This window comes from Varanus komodoensis, unplaced genomic scaffold (genome assembly GCF_004798865.1).
Source record: "Varanus komodoensis strain SLA01 unplaced genomic scaffold, ASM479886v1 scaffold22, whole genome shotgun sequence".
NCBI classification, from domain to species: Eukaryota; Metazoa; Chordata; class Lepidosauria; order Squamata; family Varanidae; genus Varanus; species Varanus komodoensis.
Window position 1 is genome coordinate 5,170,770 of NW_025335606.1, and position 19,555 is coordinate 5,190,324.

At 49.3% G+C, this 19,555-nt stretch overlaps 1 protein-coding gene across 2 annotated transcripts in view; it reads right to left on the reverse strand.

Annotated features, from left to right (window-relative positions):
* Positions 1-1,577: 1,577 nt before the first annotated feature.
* The window catches only part of EPG5 (ectopic P-granules autophagy protein 5 homolog), a 66,033-nt gene continuing 48,055 nt past the window's right edge, over positions 1,578-19,555 (reverse strand). The window contains exons 35-44 of one of the 2 annotated variants that reach the window (XM_044431077.1): positions 18,488-18,591; positions 16,146-16,321; positions 14,562-14,747; positions 12,064-12,273; positions 11,429-11,573; positions 10,630-10,872; positions 9,549-9,768; positions 6,036-6,251; positions 4,503-4,617; positions 1,578-3,985 (exon numbers count right to left, since the gene is read on the reverse strand). In XM_044431077.1, coding sequence (XP_044287012.1) covers positions 3,803-3,985; positions 4,503-4,617; positions 6,036-6,251; positions 9,549-9,768; positions 10,630-10,872; positions 11,429-11,573; positions 12,064-12,273; positions 14,562-14,747; positions 16,146-16,321; positions 18,488-18,591 — 1,798 coding nt within the window. In that variant the 3' untranslated portion in view covers positions 1,578-3,802. The other variant, XM_044431078.1, reaches the window with a different exon arrangement.

A 19,555-nucleotide genomic window follows, 5' to 3' on the forward strand; every position in this document is an offset into this window, starting at 1 on the left:
GTTAGCACCGTCTTCTCCAACCTCGTGCCTTCAGTTCTCGGGGGTCCATTGGCTGGGAGTTGTGGTCCAAAGTATCTGGTGGGTGCAGGATTAGCAAATGCTGCTTTAGAAGAGCCCTTGCCACCCCAGTGCCCTGCTGGGCGCTGGATTGCAGCTTTCATCAACCTCAGACAGCAAACTAAAGGTCAGACTGCATGAGAACAAAAAGACATGGAGTTCAAGGAGGCATCTGAAGGCATCGGATCTGAGTGTGATCTTGGGTGTGATGCGCACCCGGCATGTTAAGGAAGGCTGTGACCAGACCACATTTGCAAGCTAACTCTGCATTTGGAATGGCTATTTCAGTTAGGATGAGTAATCCTTTTCCTGCATGGAGTAAATGGCATAGTAACTTGTTCTATGCATACAGAAGTGTAAAGTAAGATCTATTTCTGTTTGCTGGGGGAAGTTCTTACTTTGGTGCTTTATTTCCATTAGAAAAAAATCTGCCATGACTACAAGGCGTGTTTTTTAAGATGATAGTGGCCATGGTGGTAATGGCTAAAAAGCAAAAGAAAAGGGCAGCTTTTAGTCCAAGTGAAACTTTTAATGGATGCTCTCGTCAATTTCTATTCCCATCCTGATTTCTTGCCATCTCCACTCCGCCAGTTCGCTGACACCGGTGGCATCTCAGGCCTAGCTTTGATGATCCTTCACTGTTTTGTAGGCCTTTAAAAACCAGAGGCTCATTCCAGAGCATTTTAAAATCCCACCAAGTTCAGTGGAAGAAATTCCCAGTACGTGCCTACTGTCCCCCACCAAATAAAGCAAGGGGACGGAAGAGTTCTGCACTCGGATGTGATCAAGAAAAAGCCTGCCGGGTCGGATGCAGGGTGCATCTCACTGGGTTCAAGCGGAAGCCATGGCATGGTGTGGAGGACAGTGAGCCGCAGCCCCCCGCCTCCCTGAGCATCTGCCTGGGCCCATAACCAGCTTCTGCTCTGGGCCACCAGTGCGGCCAAGGATGGGCGAGCCTGGGCCCAGGGAGCGGGGAGTGCCTCCCCCAGTCAGCTGCACAAAAGACGGAATTGCTTGCTGAAGTCCTTCACTGCCCCCTCACAACTCCAGGTCCAGCCCTGGGGGATCCAGCCTGCGGCCCCCAAGAAGTTTCAGCCCATAACTTCTACCACCCCTAGCTGGCATCACCAGTGGCAAGACATGATGAGAAAGTAGGCCAAAACGCCTGGAGGGCCACAATTTGCCCATTCTTGCATTCAATGTTTCCTTCCTGGTCCAAAGCACCAACAGATGGTGTGGCTGCCATTTAATTTCCCACAATACCTCACTGCTCTGGGGCATGGTGGGAAATGAGAACAGTTGCTTGACACAGCTGCGCAGTACAGGGTGGCTTCTTGTTGCTGACGGGCCCCCCCACTTGTGTCCAGAAGGGAAATTGGGCCAGGGCTGCCTCCAAAGCTGCCCCCCTCCCTACCCGGAGAGAGGCACCCTCTGCCCGCCTTGTCCTTCGCTTCCTCACGCCCACAGACCAGCAACCTGCACCCCAATTGACAAAAACGCCATTTATGGGGCACCCAGAATATTTTTAGTGTCCTTGTTTATTTCACAGAGACACAAACCAGTGTAAACACACATCCTGTAAAAAGCTTCTGTAACAAAACTGATCATGCCAGACACACACACAATATTATCAACACTTTCACGTTTCTTTTTTAAATTATTAACACTGAGCGGAGTAAAATACACTCCTTGATTTCCTGTGTTAGAAGGAAGGGCAGAGCAGTCATTCTTTTTCCAGTTATGAGGTCTGTAGCGCCTCTAAACAGTCTCCCCAAAGCTTGCACCACCCAGGTGGATCAGACTACAATTGTCACATGCTGACTGGGGATAATGGGGGTTGCAGTCCCAGCATCCAGGCAGGGGATGGCTGCTCTGACATGCACCCACTATGGTTTTTGACACTGCAGGAAAGGAGGCAGCTTATCTGGAAGCTTAATCCACAGGACTGGGTCCAAAGACTCCGCTATAAAGACCTTCTTTGCATAATCTGGCAAGGCAAGAACCAGCTAATTCCACAATAATGGGCTGAACATCGTCACAAAACAGTCCAACCTTATTTGCCAGCGCAAGGTGCTGATGAGTCCATCAAGGGGCAGGTACGACAGAAAAACCCACCTGCTAAGTGGAGCGAAAGGCAGGAAAAATGTGATTACTTTGCAGAAGAAAATGCACTCTCATTTTACTGATCAGCTCTGAAAGGGAAAGTGTTTGAAACTGGGAGGGTGTGAGAAGGAGGGCGCCCACACTAGGGAAGCAATGTGCCCAAGCAGTTTGCCAAATTCCACTCTCGGCCAGGATGTGCCAACAACGAACGATCAAAGGACCTGGTACACTTTGGTCTCTGTTTCCCCAACAGGGAGGTAAGGAAGAGAAAAATGAACTCAAATAAGGCGACAACAGAGGAGTCAACAGTAAACCTAGAAATACACACTCTGAAAAATAAAAACTGTCCAATGCAGCCGTTCTAACTCCACACACTGCAAGTCAGCTCTGCAGCAGCATCCGAACATTTTCAAGACAGACAGGAGGAACCACACTGCCTTCTCCTTCACTGACTAATACCCTTTTCTCCAAGACATTTACCTAGAAATGTGAGCTTGACTTCCATAGAATTTAACCTTCCATGTATGATTGCAACTCAGCAGTCTTTGTTTACAAAAGGGAGGGGTTTCCAACAGAAACTTATTTCGTGGTCAGTATTCTGCCTGTGGTATTGACAGCCAGAAACCAAAATTAGTCACATGATTATGCATCGTAAGAGAAGGGAAGCAAGCTTTTGAGTCACACAGAGCTCTTTTCCAGGAGAGAAGATCCCTGTGGGCACCAAAAGATTGCTTCTCTGTCAGAATACATGATCCATAAAGTTCCTTTACAAGAAAACCATAATTTTCTTAAACTCTTGTGAAACTGATATTTTCTCCATCATCATGCTGAAATCCAGAAAAAAGTGTTCCTTGCTTGTTACTAAAGTCACATGCTACCAAGTGACTCACTCCCAAGCAGATGATAAGGAAATAAGTTCTGTTATTTTGGGAAGCGCTCCCCTTAAATAAATCCAGCCTCTGCCTAAACGGGTGGAGAAAAAGTTAACAACATTGGCAGAATTCAGTGGAGTTGATTTTACCAGTAAAGGGTTGTAAACATCCAGCACAGATAAATGGAAGTAATTTAAATAAAAGCAGGAATTCCAACCTTCTAATTAGTTATGGAAATTAGCTCCAAAATTTCACAGCTTTTTTTTAAAAAAGGCACATGAGCAAAATCAAGTTGAAAAAGTGCTGAGAAGCCACACTTAAAGATACACTGCATTATTCCAAAATGGCAACGATCAGCCCTCAAGGACACTTTGTACATCAGGGCCAGGAGCTTGGTGCCTTTCAGGGTAGCTGCATTCCAGCCCATGCAGCCCCGACTGCTGACCAAGCTGGCAGGGTTGACTGCCCCCGAGTCCTTGCTCTCCTGCCTTAAAGCCTTATCCAGCGTGAAGGTCTTCGGCCATCGACGGCCCATCGAAATGAACCGGAGTGCCACTTCACCCTGCCAAAAGCCAGAGACGTGCCATGTCTCGGTGGACACGCGAGTGACCCCCACAGGTTTTAGAGCAGAAAAGAAAAGCCAGTCCACTCCCCCGCCCCGGCCCCTTTGAGAAAGCGGAACTCGGGCATGTGAGCGCCTTGGAGAAGGTCGTGGGCAAGTGCAAACCGAAGACAATCCGTGAGTGCAGCCAGGGGCCTTTGCCTCCGGCTTATCGTATGGTGTCCAGATAATGCACTTCCGGGTACAAAGTATTGAGGAGGATAGCCAGAAGGCTCGATGCATCGTGAAGGCAATGGCACGAGTCCTTGATGAACTGGGAGGCCTGGGAGATCTGCTCTTGGTATTCTGCGTATTGTTTGTTTGATGCCAGGGAATCGAGAGTGCTCAGCGCCTGCAAAGACAGGAGGCAAAATGAATGGCTCCCTTCATCAGGAAGGCGTTCGTCGTACGCATGTCACCGGGCTTTCGGGAAGTCCGCAACTCTTATTCAAAGTCAAAGTAAGTGAATGCTGAGCTGCAATTGTTGCTTATTTAATAACTGCACTGCTATTTTCATGAGTACTTGGCCGAATAGACTGGGGACAATCCTTGTGAGTTGGCGGAATCCCCCTCTCCATTAAGGCAGAATTTCTCCCTCCACCCTTGAAAACTGAAGAGCTTTTGGGCTGCGTTTTCTGTAATAACGGGTGATCAGGTTTTTTTCCCCTTGTTTCTTTCTTTCACTGAAACTTCTGATTTTTAGCTCTCCCCCACCATCACTTTATGCAGGGATTGAATGGCACCACTAAAAAGGAGTGGGGAGAATTTGGCAAATCTTGATGTTGACCGTTTTGCACTGTATTTTACTTTTGTATATAATCTCCCCTGAACTTGCAGACCTGTAAATGCGGGATATGACATATCCTCACCTGCTGGGCTTTGGCAGAGAGATGCAGTTCCATGCCAGGCCTCAGCCGGACCTGATTCTCCATAGGGATCTGCACCAAAAGGAAGGCTGACATGCTTCGGGCGACCACGCGGAATCTGCAGTGAGAAACAAAGGAAGAGGAGACGGCATTGAAACGATCGCGATAAGCAGTCTCCATCAAGGAGAAAAAAACATACACACGCCTCTTTGCCCATTAGTTTTGCCTAAAATGTGCCGTTATGATCCAGATGTACTGCTGCATTTCATTACATGATGTGCATTTCATCTCTGGGCATCCTTAGGCCAATTTTTTATCTGCCAACTGCAGGAAGGGCTTTTGGGGGTGGCACCCCCACCCCGAATTCTCTCCCTAGTCTAGTTTGAAGGTGCCAATCCCTGATGGTTCTTCAGTGCCTGCTGAAAACAAACTTATTTCATGTCAATGCCCAACGCTATTTGTTTTTCTGTTTTATTCATTCATTCATGCACTTTATATCCTGCCTTTTTCCTTTCAAGGAGCCCAAGGTGGCTTGCATCAGTCTCCTCCTCATGCTCTCAATCTTATCCTCACGACGACCCTGTGATGTAGGTCGGACTGAGAGTCCAGACTGGCCCGAAGTCACCCAGTTGGCTTCATGGCTAAGTGGGGACCGGACCCCCGATCACCTGCGTCACAGTCCCACGCTCTTAACCACTGCACCACACTGGCTCTCTAAGAAGAGAACACGATCCCAGCAGCCCTTTTACTGTGGACTTGCATCTCACTTTTGTTGACTAATTTTGCATGAATCCTGTAAGTAATGGTTGAATGAACAAAGGAATGAATGAATGAATGATTCCTGGCCAACCTTACAGACTGAAAAATAAGATAAAATGGGGAATAGAAGGAAGATGAGAAGTGGACTTCGTATGTTGCTCCAAGAGGCAGAAGACCACAATGTATGAATTTAATAATGCAACTTTAACACTTCAGCATTCGGTCCTGATGACAAGGAGAAGAAAGGACACCATGGGCTGGAAAATGGCTCTCGTAAGAAGTACATGTGGGGAATTGTCATTTGACAGGAGCAATAAAATAGATCCTACACTAGAAGCCAATTCAGATTACAGCTGGGTCCCCAAAGCAGCGCCTGCACGCACCGGTCTGCCCAGGGACACCCCACATCAGACTCCCTGACTTTGATCCTTGTCTAGATGTTGTTTGAAGACTAATCTTTTAACAGGAAGGCCAGCCTACTAGAAAGCAAAGTGGTGGCTTCTAGCTCCATCTCTCTTTTCCCAGTAATGCCTCTGGGCCCCATGTTGATGGGCTACTTAGCTTTACCAATTTGTTTCTGGGAAAGGAGTGTTTTGTGACAACCCAGGCCTACCCTGCCCACCATTCTGCAAATGGGCAAGCCCCATCCCACCGTGGCAGCCATTTTGTGAGAGTGCCCACAGTGCACTCTCAACATTCCAAAGGTGCCCACCAAGGCAAGAAGGCCAGTGACTGCACCGTCCTCTGTTGCTGGATTCCTCCTTCCAAAGCTTTTACCTGTTCGATAATGCGGATTTCCTGCCCAGGCCGAGAACGCCGAGGATCCCCGACGTGAGTCTCTCTTCAGCCAGCAGGCTCTGCCTGCCTTGGAGAGACATCAAGATCCGAATGACCGACTCCATCAGGACCGCGTCCTCCTGCACCATCTGGAGAAGGCACAGCTGCAGAACTTTGTGCCACCAAAGGAACAGCTTGGCTTCGTCCTTCGCAGAACTTGCATGGGAAGCAAGCCACAGAGAGCGCCACGGTTAGAACACTGGCCACCATCTTGGTGCCCGCCTGGCCTCCTTTGCTGCCACTCCCTCCTGGAAAGTCCGTGCAAAACCCCATCGAAGGAGACTCACAAAAAGGAGACTCCCTGGGCTCTGCCAACCCCATGGCGGGATCATCCACAGAGCTTCTCCCCATATGCATCTGCCACGTGCCACGCAAGGACGTGGGTCAGTGGAGGTCCTCAGCACGGGCTGGGAAGGGCCCGTGGTTCCCTGATGGGGCTGAAGGTCCATCGCAGAAAGGCCTGGACCTTCCCAGTGCCGGGACATTTCCAGCAAGGCAACTGAGCCACAATGTTTGGCTACAGCAGGGGTGAGGGACTGAGGGTCGGATCCAGCCCTCCTGGGACATGCAAGCATCAGGGACGAAGGAAGGAACCAAAGGGGGCACGCTTTGCTGATGAAATCCGGGTTTTATGGCAAAGGTGCATTCTGGCTTCTTCTCAGGACATCAAACGACAGGTGAGGAACATGCCCCCTCACTCATTAACCCTAAAAAAAATCCATCTACATAAAAAACCACAACCCACCCTCCTCCCTGATATTTGTGTCGGCTTTAAAAAATTATTTAATTATTTGTGATGCTTGCAAACTGCTAAGTATAACGTAATTCCTACACATATTAATATCATAGTCAAAATACAGCATTAAAAAGAAGTCCAACCAAAATGATAGTACAGAGGAATACAAGCAGAAGTAATGCGGAGCGGCGTGTTTAATTTAATTAAGAGCCACAGAAAACCGAGCAGGTGCATTTTCAGCAGGCGCTTGAAGCATGCCGCCTTTTCTGCCTCCCCGATTGCACAAGGGAGTGATCCTCAGAGGATGGGAAGGCCTGCCGTGGAGATATCACCCGACCCTCCCTGGGTAATTATCCTCTAAGGGGCTTCCAAAAAGCCAGCTCCGTCCGAGCCACAAGGCAAAAAAGCATCTGCACAGGCGGTACTGGTGGGCAAAGGAACAGCGTGCAAGCGCCGGACAAAGGTGGCCTGCCATTTTTCCATGCTGTGATGGGAACCAGCGGGGGGAAGCCACTCCTGGGAAATTAAAGCTTCTGTAGTCAAGCATTCGCTCTTTATGTGCTTGGACCGTCCCCCATCCTGTTTAGTGAAGATTATCCACAGGTGATCTGTGGATGATCATTACGAGCCAGAATGCGGGAAGCGCAAATAAATGCGGGAACGGTGAATGTAGGAAATGGTGGAGCTAGTCTGCCAAGGAGCGCAGAATGTCCTTCAGTCTGATTTCCTTCAGAGAGGTTTGCTGCAGGGTCCACATTCCAGAGGTGGGTGAGGATGAAGTCAAGAGGCACAGAGCCAAAACAGCTCAGTTTAAAGCACTGAGCGACTGAGCCTTAAGGGCCCGTTTCAGCCTTTTAGAAAGGGGAGAAATGTGGCACAACACCTGGACACCACTGAACAACGGGGGAGCTGGAAGAAAGGGGCCGTGAGGGGAGGGGAGGGGCACAGCATGCTGGGGAGCATCGGTTGGGTTGTATTCTGTTGTTCCTGGAGTCCTTACAGTCCTTCTTCAAGGCAAAGGGTGACTGCAGTGGAGCACCAGCAAGCAAGCATTTTAGGAGGACAAAATGAAATCCAGGAATCCATTGTCAGGATTTAAAAAATTATCCTCTTTTCCTCATTACTACAAGCCTCAGGATGCCCAATTACTGGGCTGAAGGACTGAGAATTTTGTTTCAATTTACGAGAGTTTCGGTAAGAATTTACTAAAATTTGTGAAGCTCTTCATAACTGGGCCAAAACCATTTTAAAAATCAGAGTGAAGCAGCAATATCGAGTCCCAGGACAAATGCTAAATTCTAGAGTCTTAACTCCTTTGAAGTCTGATTTTGCATCCTGGTATGTTCAGCCACATGACTGAACAACTGGATTCCAAGCTCTTCATCATTAACAGGTGCATGGCAGGGTTGCCACGCACAATCCTCGCCATACCGTTGGGCACCTACTGATGGTGACTGGTGCATTTATTATTATTACTTATGTGCATATCCTGCCTTTTTCCCCTTGTGAGAACCCCAGGGTGGCTTGCTTAGCTCCATTTTGTCCTCACCACAACAACCCTGCGAGGTCGGTTGGGCTGAGAGTGAATACTGGCCCAAAGTCATCCAGAGAGCTTTGTCACGAGCACTCCCCATGTTTTGATTTATTTTTAATTAGTGTGTGCCATATCATACATGGGCTTGTGATATATATTGGCATTTAAACAAATTAAAATGCATTTGAAATATAAATGTTAAAAAGATCTCTGTTCAAACATCCATGACTAGGCCATCTAAGAATTGAAGCACAATATGTTTGGATATGGCGTGTCTTTCACTTTCTTGATATTTCGCTCTCTTTCTCTGGGCATGTACCGCTGCCACCGGGACCTTAACCCCAGCCTTATTAATTCACCTCTCCCACTATGTTGTGTCCAGGCTGTAAGGCCCCTTTGCTGGACAGTGGTCCTGAGGATGAGCCTCCGGTGGTTGAGAGCCTATGACGCTGAGTTAACCATGGGCAAAATAAAACTTGATTTGCACAAGCACCGAACCGGCTTCCAGATGCTCTGCAATTTATTTCCATAGGGAGGAAAACATTGCTTGGTAACAACTTCCGATGAAGCTCCCTTACTCTCGCCCTTCACAGTCACTCCTCACTCTCAAACCCTACTTTGACCAGCGCTTGCTTTACCTTTCTTGGTCCAGTCTTTCCCCTCTGCACACAGATTCCTGTCGGCTTCTCCCTCCCACGCCCTTAGAATAACTTGACAATACAAGGGGATTCTGCTCCCTTCTCTTTGTCCTGATGGATCCTAGCTGCCTCTCACGGCCCTATCCAGGGTTCCACTGAGAGGACTGCCTCTTTGGACTCTGCAGATTTGCCGAATGGCCACACGGAGGGTATCTCTTTTTCCTTCCTCCCACACTTCCAAGCTCTGCCTGCTCCATCACCTCACCCACTCACCACCCTCTTTTACACCCCAGTGCTCTTCTGAAATTTACTACCCCTTAAAGGAACAGAGTCTCAAAGCACTTTAAGTCAAGACAAGCTGCACCCTTGACCTTCCAGGTTCCCAGGCCCACACGATGCCACACTGGCCCTCCAACAGGCAAGGCTTTCATTTCAGTAAGCATTTAGCGGGTTGCAAATTTCTTCGTGTTTAAGGAAAAAGAACTTAGGAATGCAAAATCGAAGCAGCGGGAGAAAGGAAAATGGACCGACTCGTTCTCTCCTACCTGTGATGCACCTGCTCCAGCCACTTGCTGAGCATCAACAGCACCCGCATTTCATTGGCCTGCGTCTGCTCGGCGTTCAGCTGCTGCAGGGTGTAGACGTAAAGGGTCAAGTAGCCTCCCAGGGACAGGCACTCCTTCAGGAAATCTTCGGCAGTGAGTTCGGGGACTTGTAAGGAGGCCACGATGGGACCCCAGCCCAAATCCTGGCCCAGTGGAGAGTCTTCACAGAGAAGGGGAGTAAGGGGAGTGGGAGGCAAGACAGAGGGGGAGAGGGAGGAAGCACGGTTAAGCGAACCTGAACACAACGCTGCTTGACAAACACGACGGTCCTAGCTGTGTTTAGACAGAAAATGTTGTAACTCCTATGCTGGCTGGAGCACACTGGGAGCTGCAGGACTCTTAAGTGCCCAAACATACCTAGGATCACACCCTACAGTCCTTCAAATGGAAGCCGTTTCTTAAAATCCCTTTAAACCAACCATTTCAGGCACAGAAGTCAAGACATCACGAGAATCAAAGACAAAACGTGAAGGATATCCCAAGAGTCAGATGCTACTCCAAGAATGGACAAATGTATACCCTGAGTAAATTGTGTCTTCAAAATGGCACACTTTGTGTGTACATAACATACAAAGTGGATACAGTTTTGCATTTGGGTGTGATTCTGCTTGGCACATGTGGGGAGAGGGTAAAGGATCATGCAAAACATTGAGACATTACATCCTGGCTAGTGAAAGTCCTTCTCAGCAGCCTGCTTACTATACCCCCTTATGCAAGTTTATCTCCAGTCTCATAAGGACCAGAAGCTTGGATTTAAAAATATTTTAACATTTTAAAATACTTCCCAGGATACTGAATTCTGAACATTAAGCAAGAATAGCATCAACAATACATAATAAAACAGAAAATAAAAGGCATTAAATGAGTATTTTATCAATTATTATTGCTGTTCATATTATTATTTAATTATATTTATATGCTGCTATCCTTCCTCTTGCAAGGAACGGAAGGAGAAAATAACAACACCAAATAATACATCATAATGTTGAGGGTGATAAAGGCCAACAGGACTCCAGCTCACCTTCATTAAAATAGGCGGTGACACAGGCTTCCGTGGTCTCGGCCATGTGTCGGACGGACGCCAGGCTCTGGCATGCAGCAGTCAAGAGAGGCATCACCCCTAAGCCATGCACCGTCGCATCGATCCACCCACGCAAGCTGACCTGGAGCGACTCCGCTGTGGCCACGCTGGCGTTGTTCAACATCGTCAGGGCCTCTGCAAAGAGGCTGCTCAGGGCCAGGTGGCGACTCTGCATGTCCCTCTCTGGGAGGGCAACGGGCAGAGAGAGAACGTGAGTGAGAAGGGTCCACTTCAAAACTACAGGAGGGAACGAGAAGTGCTGCCGTGCAGCAGGAAGTCCTGGCTGCTTTGGAGGCGCCCCTGGGAAACGGTCTCTGAGATCAGCAGAGAGGAGAAAGGAATGCTTTTCGTTCTCCAGTCTCTCATGCTCTCCAACAATATCTGAAGCTGAGCCCACCCACTAATGCAAACTCAGCAGCCCTCCAGCTCTTCTCGAGGCCCTTGAACGAGGGATGGCCAGAGATGGAATCTGAGAGCTTCCGCGGGCAAGGCACACCCGCCAGCCCGGTCCCGGACAGAGGGGAATCACCGAAAACGGACAGAACAGCTCTGTGGGCATCTTGGCCCCTGCACCTTCTGGGGGGCAGCTGCAGGCCCAATGCAGTGAGGCACATCTCTGGGGCTGAGAAAGAAGAGTGTTGGTTGCGGGGGATGAAATGTATGATTATGAAACGCTGCCCTCCTCTCCAACCCATCCCCACCCCACCCCACACAAAACAGGTTTCCCTTTAGATCCAACCTGGAGGGTTAAAGATGGCAATATCGTCTAGCAGCTTGGACATCTCCTCTTCCAGGGCAGAAACGCTTATTTTCCCACTTTGCTCCAGGATGCTGAGAAAATGGATGACCTGGCGGATGTAGGCTCGGCACTTCGGAGTTGCATCCTGGGAAGAGTGAAGAAGAGAAGTTCAGCCACCAGATTCTCCTAGGACAAGGACGCTGAATTTCAGGCCCCTGGGCCAAATCTGGCCTGCCGGAGTTCTAGATCTGGCCTTCCACAATTGTCCACGCTGATGCCTCTCCCTTTCCCCACCTGCCAGTCATTCAGTAGATTCCGGGATCTTACATAGCTCTTTTTCCTATTTTTAAAAGGCTGAAATGCTTTTTCTAAGGCTGAGAGAGTGGCCGTAGAAACGGAAACCTCACGTATGCAGGGAAGTTTGGCATTTTGGCTTGCCCAAGTGCTTCTCTGAAGCTGAATTCCAGAGTCAGGCCAAAAGGGGTACCCCACTCTCATCAAAAAAGGTACTCTCAGGACACAAACCCTATGCATATTTAGAGAAAGGAAGTCCTGAGGCTCCCGCTTTTCATTAGCCAGCCATGCTCATGCGGAAACCGGGACAAGCCCCCTTCCGACGAGAATCCCACGCTCACCAGATGCATGTGGCTATCAGAAGAGGCCCCAAAGCCCGCCGAGGCCTTCAAGAGTTTCACAATCAGGTCAGCTGCAGGTTCCTTGGCAAGAATAATGGACGGAGGGTAGTGACTGTTGAAGTAGCTGATGATGCTCTGATAGGACAAGATGCTGATGAACTGCCAAGGCAGGGAACTGGTCTGGCCAAGGAGATTGAGCAGCGGTGACTCCTGGAGTGGTTTGAAAAACAGATTAGTCCATTCCTGCAGCCATCAACCACGTAACCTACACCGAAACCTACTAGGCATGCTGGGAAAAGCAAAGATCCCACAACTTCCAGGCTGGCTGGGGAATGCTGGAAGTTGTAGGACATTTTCTTCCTAAACATGCATACGATTCTACCCTAGGAACAGAGGGAGATGGTTTATAGATGACTTGTCAATGCAGCCCAGTTCTCTCTGCCGACACCTGCCTGGGATGGCTGGGCAGAAAAGGAAAGTGGGTGGACTGCAGGGGAAGCACCATGAAAGGGACTGTTCTCAGCCAGCATCATCCTGAAGATTTTGGATTATGATTACAGCTGGTGGCATAAACAGGGAGGTCTGGAAGGGGATGCTCCAGCGAGGCCCGACAGGGGGATATGTTTCCTCCACTCGCCTAATGCCAACGCCTGATGGGATCAATGCCATCTGGAGGTTCAGGGCTGCTGAAAGGGAGGACTTCCTTACAGAGCCCAGTGAAACCACCGAATTCCCTTGCACAAGAGGTAGCGGTGGCCACAGATCTGGGTGACTTTTAAAAGGGATCGGATAATCTCATGAGGGAGGAGGCGATCAGTGGCTACTGGTCCCCATGGCCAGGTCCGACTCCAGCACCAGAGGAGCCTCCAGCCTGGAAAGTACAAGAGCTGTGCAGGGCTGCCGTGGGTTGGACATTCCAGGGGGCTTTCCTTCTTTCCTGGGGTCCCTGTAAGTCAGAGACGACCTGACGGCACATGGCAATGCCTGTGCACACCTGTTGCTGGACAGCACAGGTGGGAAAGTGTGTGTTTAAAACATGTGTATGCAGAGCACCTCTGGCCGGCTCACAACACGAAATAAAAACACAATTGAAACATAATGAAAACCATAACATATTACATACTAAAAACAACAGTAGAATACAGTAAAACATACAAAACAAAGGTCTATGGCAATTAGTTTTGTTTTTTTTTAAAGGGAGGTCTTCTCCTGGCACTGAAAAGAAAGTGAGGAAGGGGCCAGGTGAATCTCCTTGGGGAGAGCATTCCGGAGATGGGGAGCAGCTGCAGAAAAGGCCCTGCTCCTCACGCCCATCCCTCTCACCTCCTTAAGGGAGGGCTCACACAGGAGGGCCCCCTGCGTAGATCTCAAAGGCCAGGTAGGCACATACGGGTGCAGGTGCTCCCTAAGATAATAGGGGCCTAAGCCGTTTAAGGCTTTATAGGTCAACACAAGCACAAGTGTTGCTGCTTGTGGAACCCTCTGGGCAGCACACGAGCCGCAAAAAGAGGGATTACATGGACCCTGCCTAATCCAGCAGGGCTTGTCTGACGTTCTTAGGGTAACAGGAGCCCTAATAATCCAGCGATTTCTGGAGAAGACCAGACGATTGAGGCTGCCATCCCTCCAGTCCTGGAAAGCTCAGTAGACTTGTTGCCAATCCAAGAGGACAATATTTTGCTGGGCTGTTTGTTACTGAGTTGAAGCATTTAATTTTCCCTAGGCATTTAACATTGGAAGAGTTCACAACTCTGTTAATGTAAACAAAGAAGAATAAAATAAGCTAGGATTTACTGCCAAATGCAACTGACTGTTATTGGGTTTTGCTGGCTGAAGGATGGATGTGACTTAATTTGCTTGTCAGTGTGTTCCTATGTGGCCTCAATACTGGATCTGTTGTCTGCAGATGAGAAGCAGCTTATAAATTGGAATAAGGGATGAATCAAAAGAATGGCAAAACATAACACAGAAAAGGAAATAATGTAATGACATGAGGTAATAAACAAAATGTAGCTAGTAGGACCCAAACTGGACCAAATGCTCAGCACAAGGCAGCTTCCAATGTCCCGGTTTCTTTCCAGTTTTAAGTAGCTCAAATTTGAACTACAGCCTTCCACCCTGCAATTAAATAAATGCCGCATGATGGCAGCAAGTGTGTTCGGCTTTTGCACTAGATTATGATATACTTGCAGATCCTGAAGATGAAACTCAAATACTTTGGCCACCTAATGAGAAGGAAGGACTCCCTGGAGAAGACCCTGATCTGGGAACGATTGATGGCAAAAGGAGAAGGGGGTGGCAGAGGATGAGGGGGCTGGATGGGGTCACTGGGGCGGTGGGTGTGGGGTTGGGTGGACTCTAGGGGTGGTGGAGGACAGGAGAGCCTGGAGGAATGTTGTCCATGGGGTCGCGATGGGTCGGACACGACTTCACGACAGCAACACCACACAAAAGGAAGTATGGAAAAGGTGGGCAGGGCTGCCTCACTTTGGACATACCTCTTTGGTTACAAGCTGCTCCTCCTTGGCCAGCAGGACCACCATGTAAAGCAGACACACAGTCATGTCGTGAGTTTCCGGAGGGGGGGTTGGACTCCAGGCACTTGAGAGGACGCTGACCCAGTTGACCTCACATAAGATCGAGCCCAAGAACAGGAAGCAGCTTTTGGGACTGCCTCGTTCAACCTAGGAGAGCAGAGAGAAGTAAGACAGCAACGGGGGAACAATCACCACATGTTGCAGCACGAAGCACTTCTGTTCAGCAGCCTAACTGCTTCATTTCTAGATGCTCATCACAATTTTATTTTCGTTTTTGCTGCAGTCAGCCTGCTTTACACCCCCACTGGGTATCTTCATGCCTCATGAGGCTGATTTGGGGGTGTCCCTCCCTTTTGGGTTCCCTCGCCCCATCCAGCAATCAGTTTTGGTAGCTCTGCTAATTGCAGGGTTCAAACAAAGTCTTCTTCTTCTGCATTGCTGAGACCATTTCAACTACAAAAACCGTGCTGCTCACAGCCTCAAGTGGCAGGAATTATACTCTTTTGGCAGCACGACTGTGATCTGAAAAGGGGAAGCCGAGGTCTGGGCTGCGCCACATCAGACGGGAGATGCAAGCTCACTCGATAGCATGATCATCCATACACAGCTTCCCCTCCCCACATAGAAAAGTACTACATTAAGTTTAAGGGAAACCCCTTTCCCTGACAGGCTAGCTTTCTATGTGCAGGAAACAGCCGGTGCGCTGAGCACACAGGTATCCCAAGCGGAGGTCTGCCACTTCGGAGAAGCACCAGAGTGAGCACACCTAAGCAAGCTTCTCTCCAAAGGTGCCTCTCCGAGAGCCAGATGCACACCCAAGAGCTCAAATCCCTAAGGACAATCATTATTGTGGGGGTGGGGGGATCCAAGCCACCCTCCCACACCTCCCAACACCCCAGGCTGGGCAAAGCAGAAAGCGGGGAAAGCGATCCATAAACAGATTTCTTCCAGCTCTGCCAGTTCGACACACAGCTCCAAGGACCGGCTCCCAAAAGCATGCGCTGTGTGCAGCTGATCTGCCAGTTCTGCAACAGGAGGGGCCCTGGCAACTTGGGCCGGGGGGATGAATGAGGAGCAAGATTGCTTCTCCTTCCGCCTTTGCTCATCCAGCGCGATGTGTGGGTGGGCTTGCGAAAGGGAGCCTTCGGTGCCCATCTCACGGAGCACCCGGCCCTGGGCCCAGGCCATCCAGGGCTCTGCAGGACAGCTGGCAGCTTGGGCTGCATCACATCGTTACCCCAACCTCGCTCACCTTGCGTAATTCTTCCCCGTCTCGTTTCTCCTCATTTCTCCTCCCTTCCCTCTCTCTCCCAGGCCCCTAAATTCCCTGTATTTCCACAAACTTACATAAGCCTCTGCTGCTTGCAATTGATTGCTGCTTTTAACTGTTTTATCAGACCGCTGGATTTTAATGTGAATTAAGCAGGTTTATTTGTGCTTCTATTGGATGTCCTCCTGAGGAATTCAAGCGATACTGCCACTAATTAAATTCAGAAATAAATAAATGAACCTTTCTTATGGTTTTTACAAGCAGTTTGCACTTACTTTAAAGAATTCTTCCATCAGTTGCCGATCTGGGTGCATTTCCTTCCAGGGGAGGTGCCGAAATTCAGTATGGAACGTATAAAGTATGTGCTCTGGCATTTTGGGGGCTGTGCACGACTGGCAATAGTACATCAGGTACAGCCAAAGCGCCCCATGATGACTTGGCAACAGCTTATCTAAGGTAGAAGCAAAGGTGCAGATCAGGTGAGTGAAACATCCAAGTAAAGTTTAGTAAGCAAAGGCCAGACAGGACCACGAGAACTGAGACATTGACAAGTATATCAATAGCCCAGCAAGGGTCCCACTGGCCAGGTTCGGACATGATAACCCTGAGTATTAAACTATGGTTTGTGGCGAAAAAGTGGGTTATCATGTTGCCTGATCTCAATCAACCATTGTTTGTAGAAAGGCTAACTACAAACAACCCACAGCTCAGAATCCAACAACAAATCATGCGTTCACAGGTTGTTCTCGGTTAAACAACCATGGCTTGTTAATGCAGCTGGGTTCAGACAACATGGCAAACCATGTTTCAACAAGCCACAGTTCAACACTAAAGGACATTCAACCCATACCCAGCCCTAAAGTGTGGGTTACCATGTAGTCTGAATCCAGTCCCTCCAATCTCTAACAACAACTCCTGAAATTCACAAGAATATGGGTGATCAAGCTCACTCATCTCCAATTCTAGAATCGGTTTCACCCATGCAAGTAGGTGTGAAGCTGGGAGGGAGAGGAAAGCAACGCGTCTGGGGAAACAGGCCTGACGCCTAGGAGAATGCCCCCCTCCCAGCAGGCCTCGTCCCCTCAGGACACCTGTAGGGGCGCATCACCTCTGAGGAACTATCACTGCATTTCTGGGACATCAGCCAGGACCCTCCCAGCCATCTGCCCATGAAGCCCCTGTGGATCATTATGCCTCCCCTCCTGACATCACAGGGGTTGTGAGAATGGCTTGCCTAAGTGCGTTCTTTGCCCAGGCCGTTGCCCAGCAGCCCATCTCCCACATGCACACCCCTTTTCTCCAGTTTGAACTGGTTTTCATCAACCTGGAGAGCCCCTAAAACAGCCATTCTCTTAGACTCAACACCACTGTTAAGGAGAGCCGGCCCCCTCGGAGGGGAGGCTGGGCGTTCCTCAGTCAGAATACCAAGCTGTGAGGCGGGGAAGGGGCAACACATGGCCCATGTGCCACGTGCCCCCAGCATTCTGTGGTGTGCCTACTGAGCGCCCCCTTCCCACGGCTGCCAATGGATTTACCACCACAGTGCCATTTTTTGCTAGGCTGCCGAATTTTGGCGGCAAGCTCAGCAGCGCGAAACGGGGTGCAGCCACCAGCAGCGTTGCGGGGGGAGGCGGTGATGCAGCCCCACGACCCCTGCAAGTTGCCCGCATTTGCTCCATGTCTGCACTGGGGGCTCTGCCCCTCCCGTTCCCATTGTAGCTTTTCCTCAGGATGGAGCAGCTTGGAGAAAAGTCCACATTTAGGCACAGCAATTCATTTTAAAACCAGAAGCTGAGACAAAGCGGTTCTGGGGGAGGGAACAGCTTATCTTGAAGAGAGAGCAGTAGCTCCCCCCACCCCAATTACCTAATCCAGACTCAGGAAAAATGCCTGATGCTTCTTACGCAAAATATTTCATTCATGCTGAAGACAGAGCCAAGGGCACCAGACTCTGATGGGTAAGCAAGTGGGAGAGGGTGGTTCTCTCTCCAACGGCCATGGGCAAAGATTCTGAACTTAATTACATAAGCCCCGCCTGCTGCAGCAAGTGGGAGGAGCAATCATTTTAGGATTGCCATCTACCACTGACAGCAGCATTATTATTTTACTATTATTTAATTCATTGTTATAGCATCCTTAGCCAACACTCTCTGGGCAGTTTACAACAAAATATGAAAACAGTAAAATACAATAGATAAAGATAATAACAAGAATCTAAACGTAACTGAAAACAGCATACAAAGAATTAAAGGATAATAAAAGGGCAAGAATAAAAGCACCTGGAAATCAGACCAGGCTCCTGAATGACCAGGGGGTCTTTAAAGGCCTCCGCAAGGAGGGCTGTCTTAGCCTTGCACTAAAAAGATGGCAAATTTGGCGCCAGGAGGGCCTCAGCAAGGAAGTTATTCCAGAGATGGGGGGCCACCACAGCAAAGGCCTGCCCCTAGTTGCCACCCTCCAAGCCTCTCGAGGGGTCGGCACTCAGAGGAGGGCCCCAGAGGTCATGAGCAGCACAAACCTCAAAGCAAAACCAAGCAATAGGGTGCAATCCAGATTTCACCTAGGAAAGAGCACTGCCGATAGGAGACTGCATATATTAACGAAGACTTTGGCTTACCTTTAAAACTTTCGTGTAAAATACCTATGCTGTAAACATATAACTGCACCATCTTCGAAGCGACAGGCGCGTCACTCTCCAACCACGGGTAGCAGGGCTGTTTGCTTTCAGAAGAACAGATTTTAGCCAATGTCAGGACAACATAAATGAAAACTCAGTCATAACGCGGCTGTTAAAAGCCGAATATTGTAAGAAGAGCTTTAAACTTAAGACAGGATTCCCGATCAGATCATGTACACCTTAGAAATGCTAATGCTAATGTCCCTTGTCCTGAAAGGCCTTCCTTTGGAGATGCCCCCTTAGATGTGCTGTTTACCTGCCCTGAAGGGTCTTGTCATATTGTGTTGTCTTAATCCTATTCCACCCCTTTATTTTACCCTCCAGTGCCTGTGATCCCTACCCTCCCCGAAGTGTAACGGACAGGTTATAAAAGTGCCTTGTACAGGCTCCCTCTTGGTAGTCCCTTCAGGGGCAGCCTACACGCCGCATGGATTCCCTGCATGTCGGAATGCGCTGCCAGGGTCCCTTTGATTGCACACCCCCAGCAGACTATCAGAGACTGCTCTTGTCAAGCACAGCCTTGCTCCACCGGCTGCGTGGTGCTCGACTGCAATGACAGAGGCCAGCCAGAGCAACAGGGGAAGCGAACTGCGTGTACCCAAGAACGCCACTGGTCCATGCAGCCCAGAACTGTCTCCTCGGGTGGGCAAGGGTACTCCAGGGGCTCAGGAAGAGGCCCTTCCCAACCCAGGGAAGGGCAGGATGGGGCCAGAGCGCTGCTCTCTCTTAAGGCAGCCAGGACTGGGCTGGGTGGACCAAGAACAGCCCTCTGGTTGCACTATTTATGGGGCAAGCAACATGGGGCATATGCAAAGTGCAAGCAGCAAAGGCACTTTTGGTGGCCGCTGCAGAGCTTTCTAATTCCCGCTCTCAACCAGAAGTGGTTATGTATTTCATTATCTGTTCCTAAACTGACCATAGTTCCTAGGCTTCAGGGCAAATCAGTCTAGAAATTACTACATTTTAAAAAAAACTGATTTAGCTGTACTAAAAGAAGAAAATGAAAGC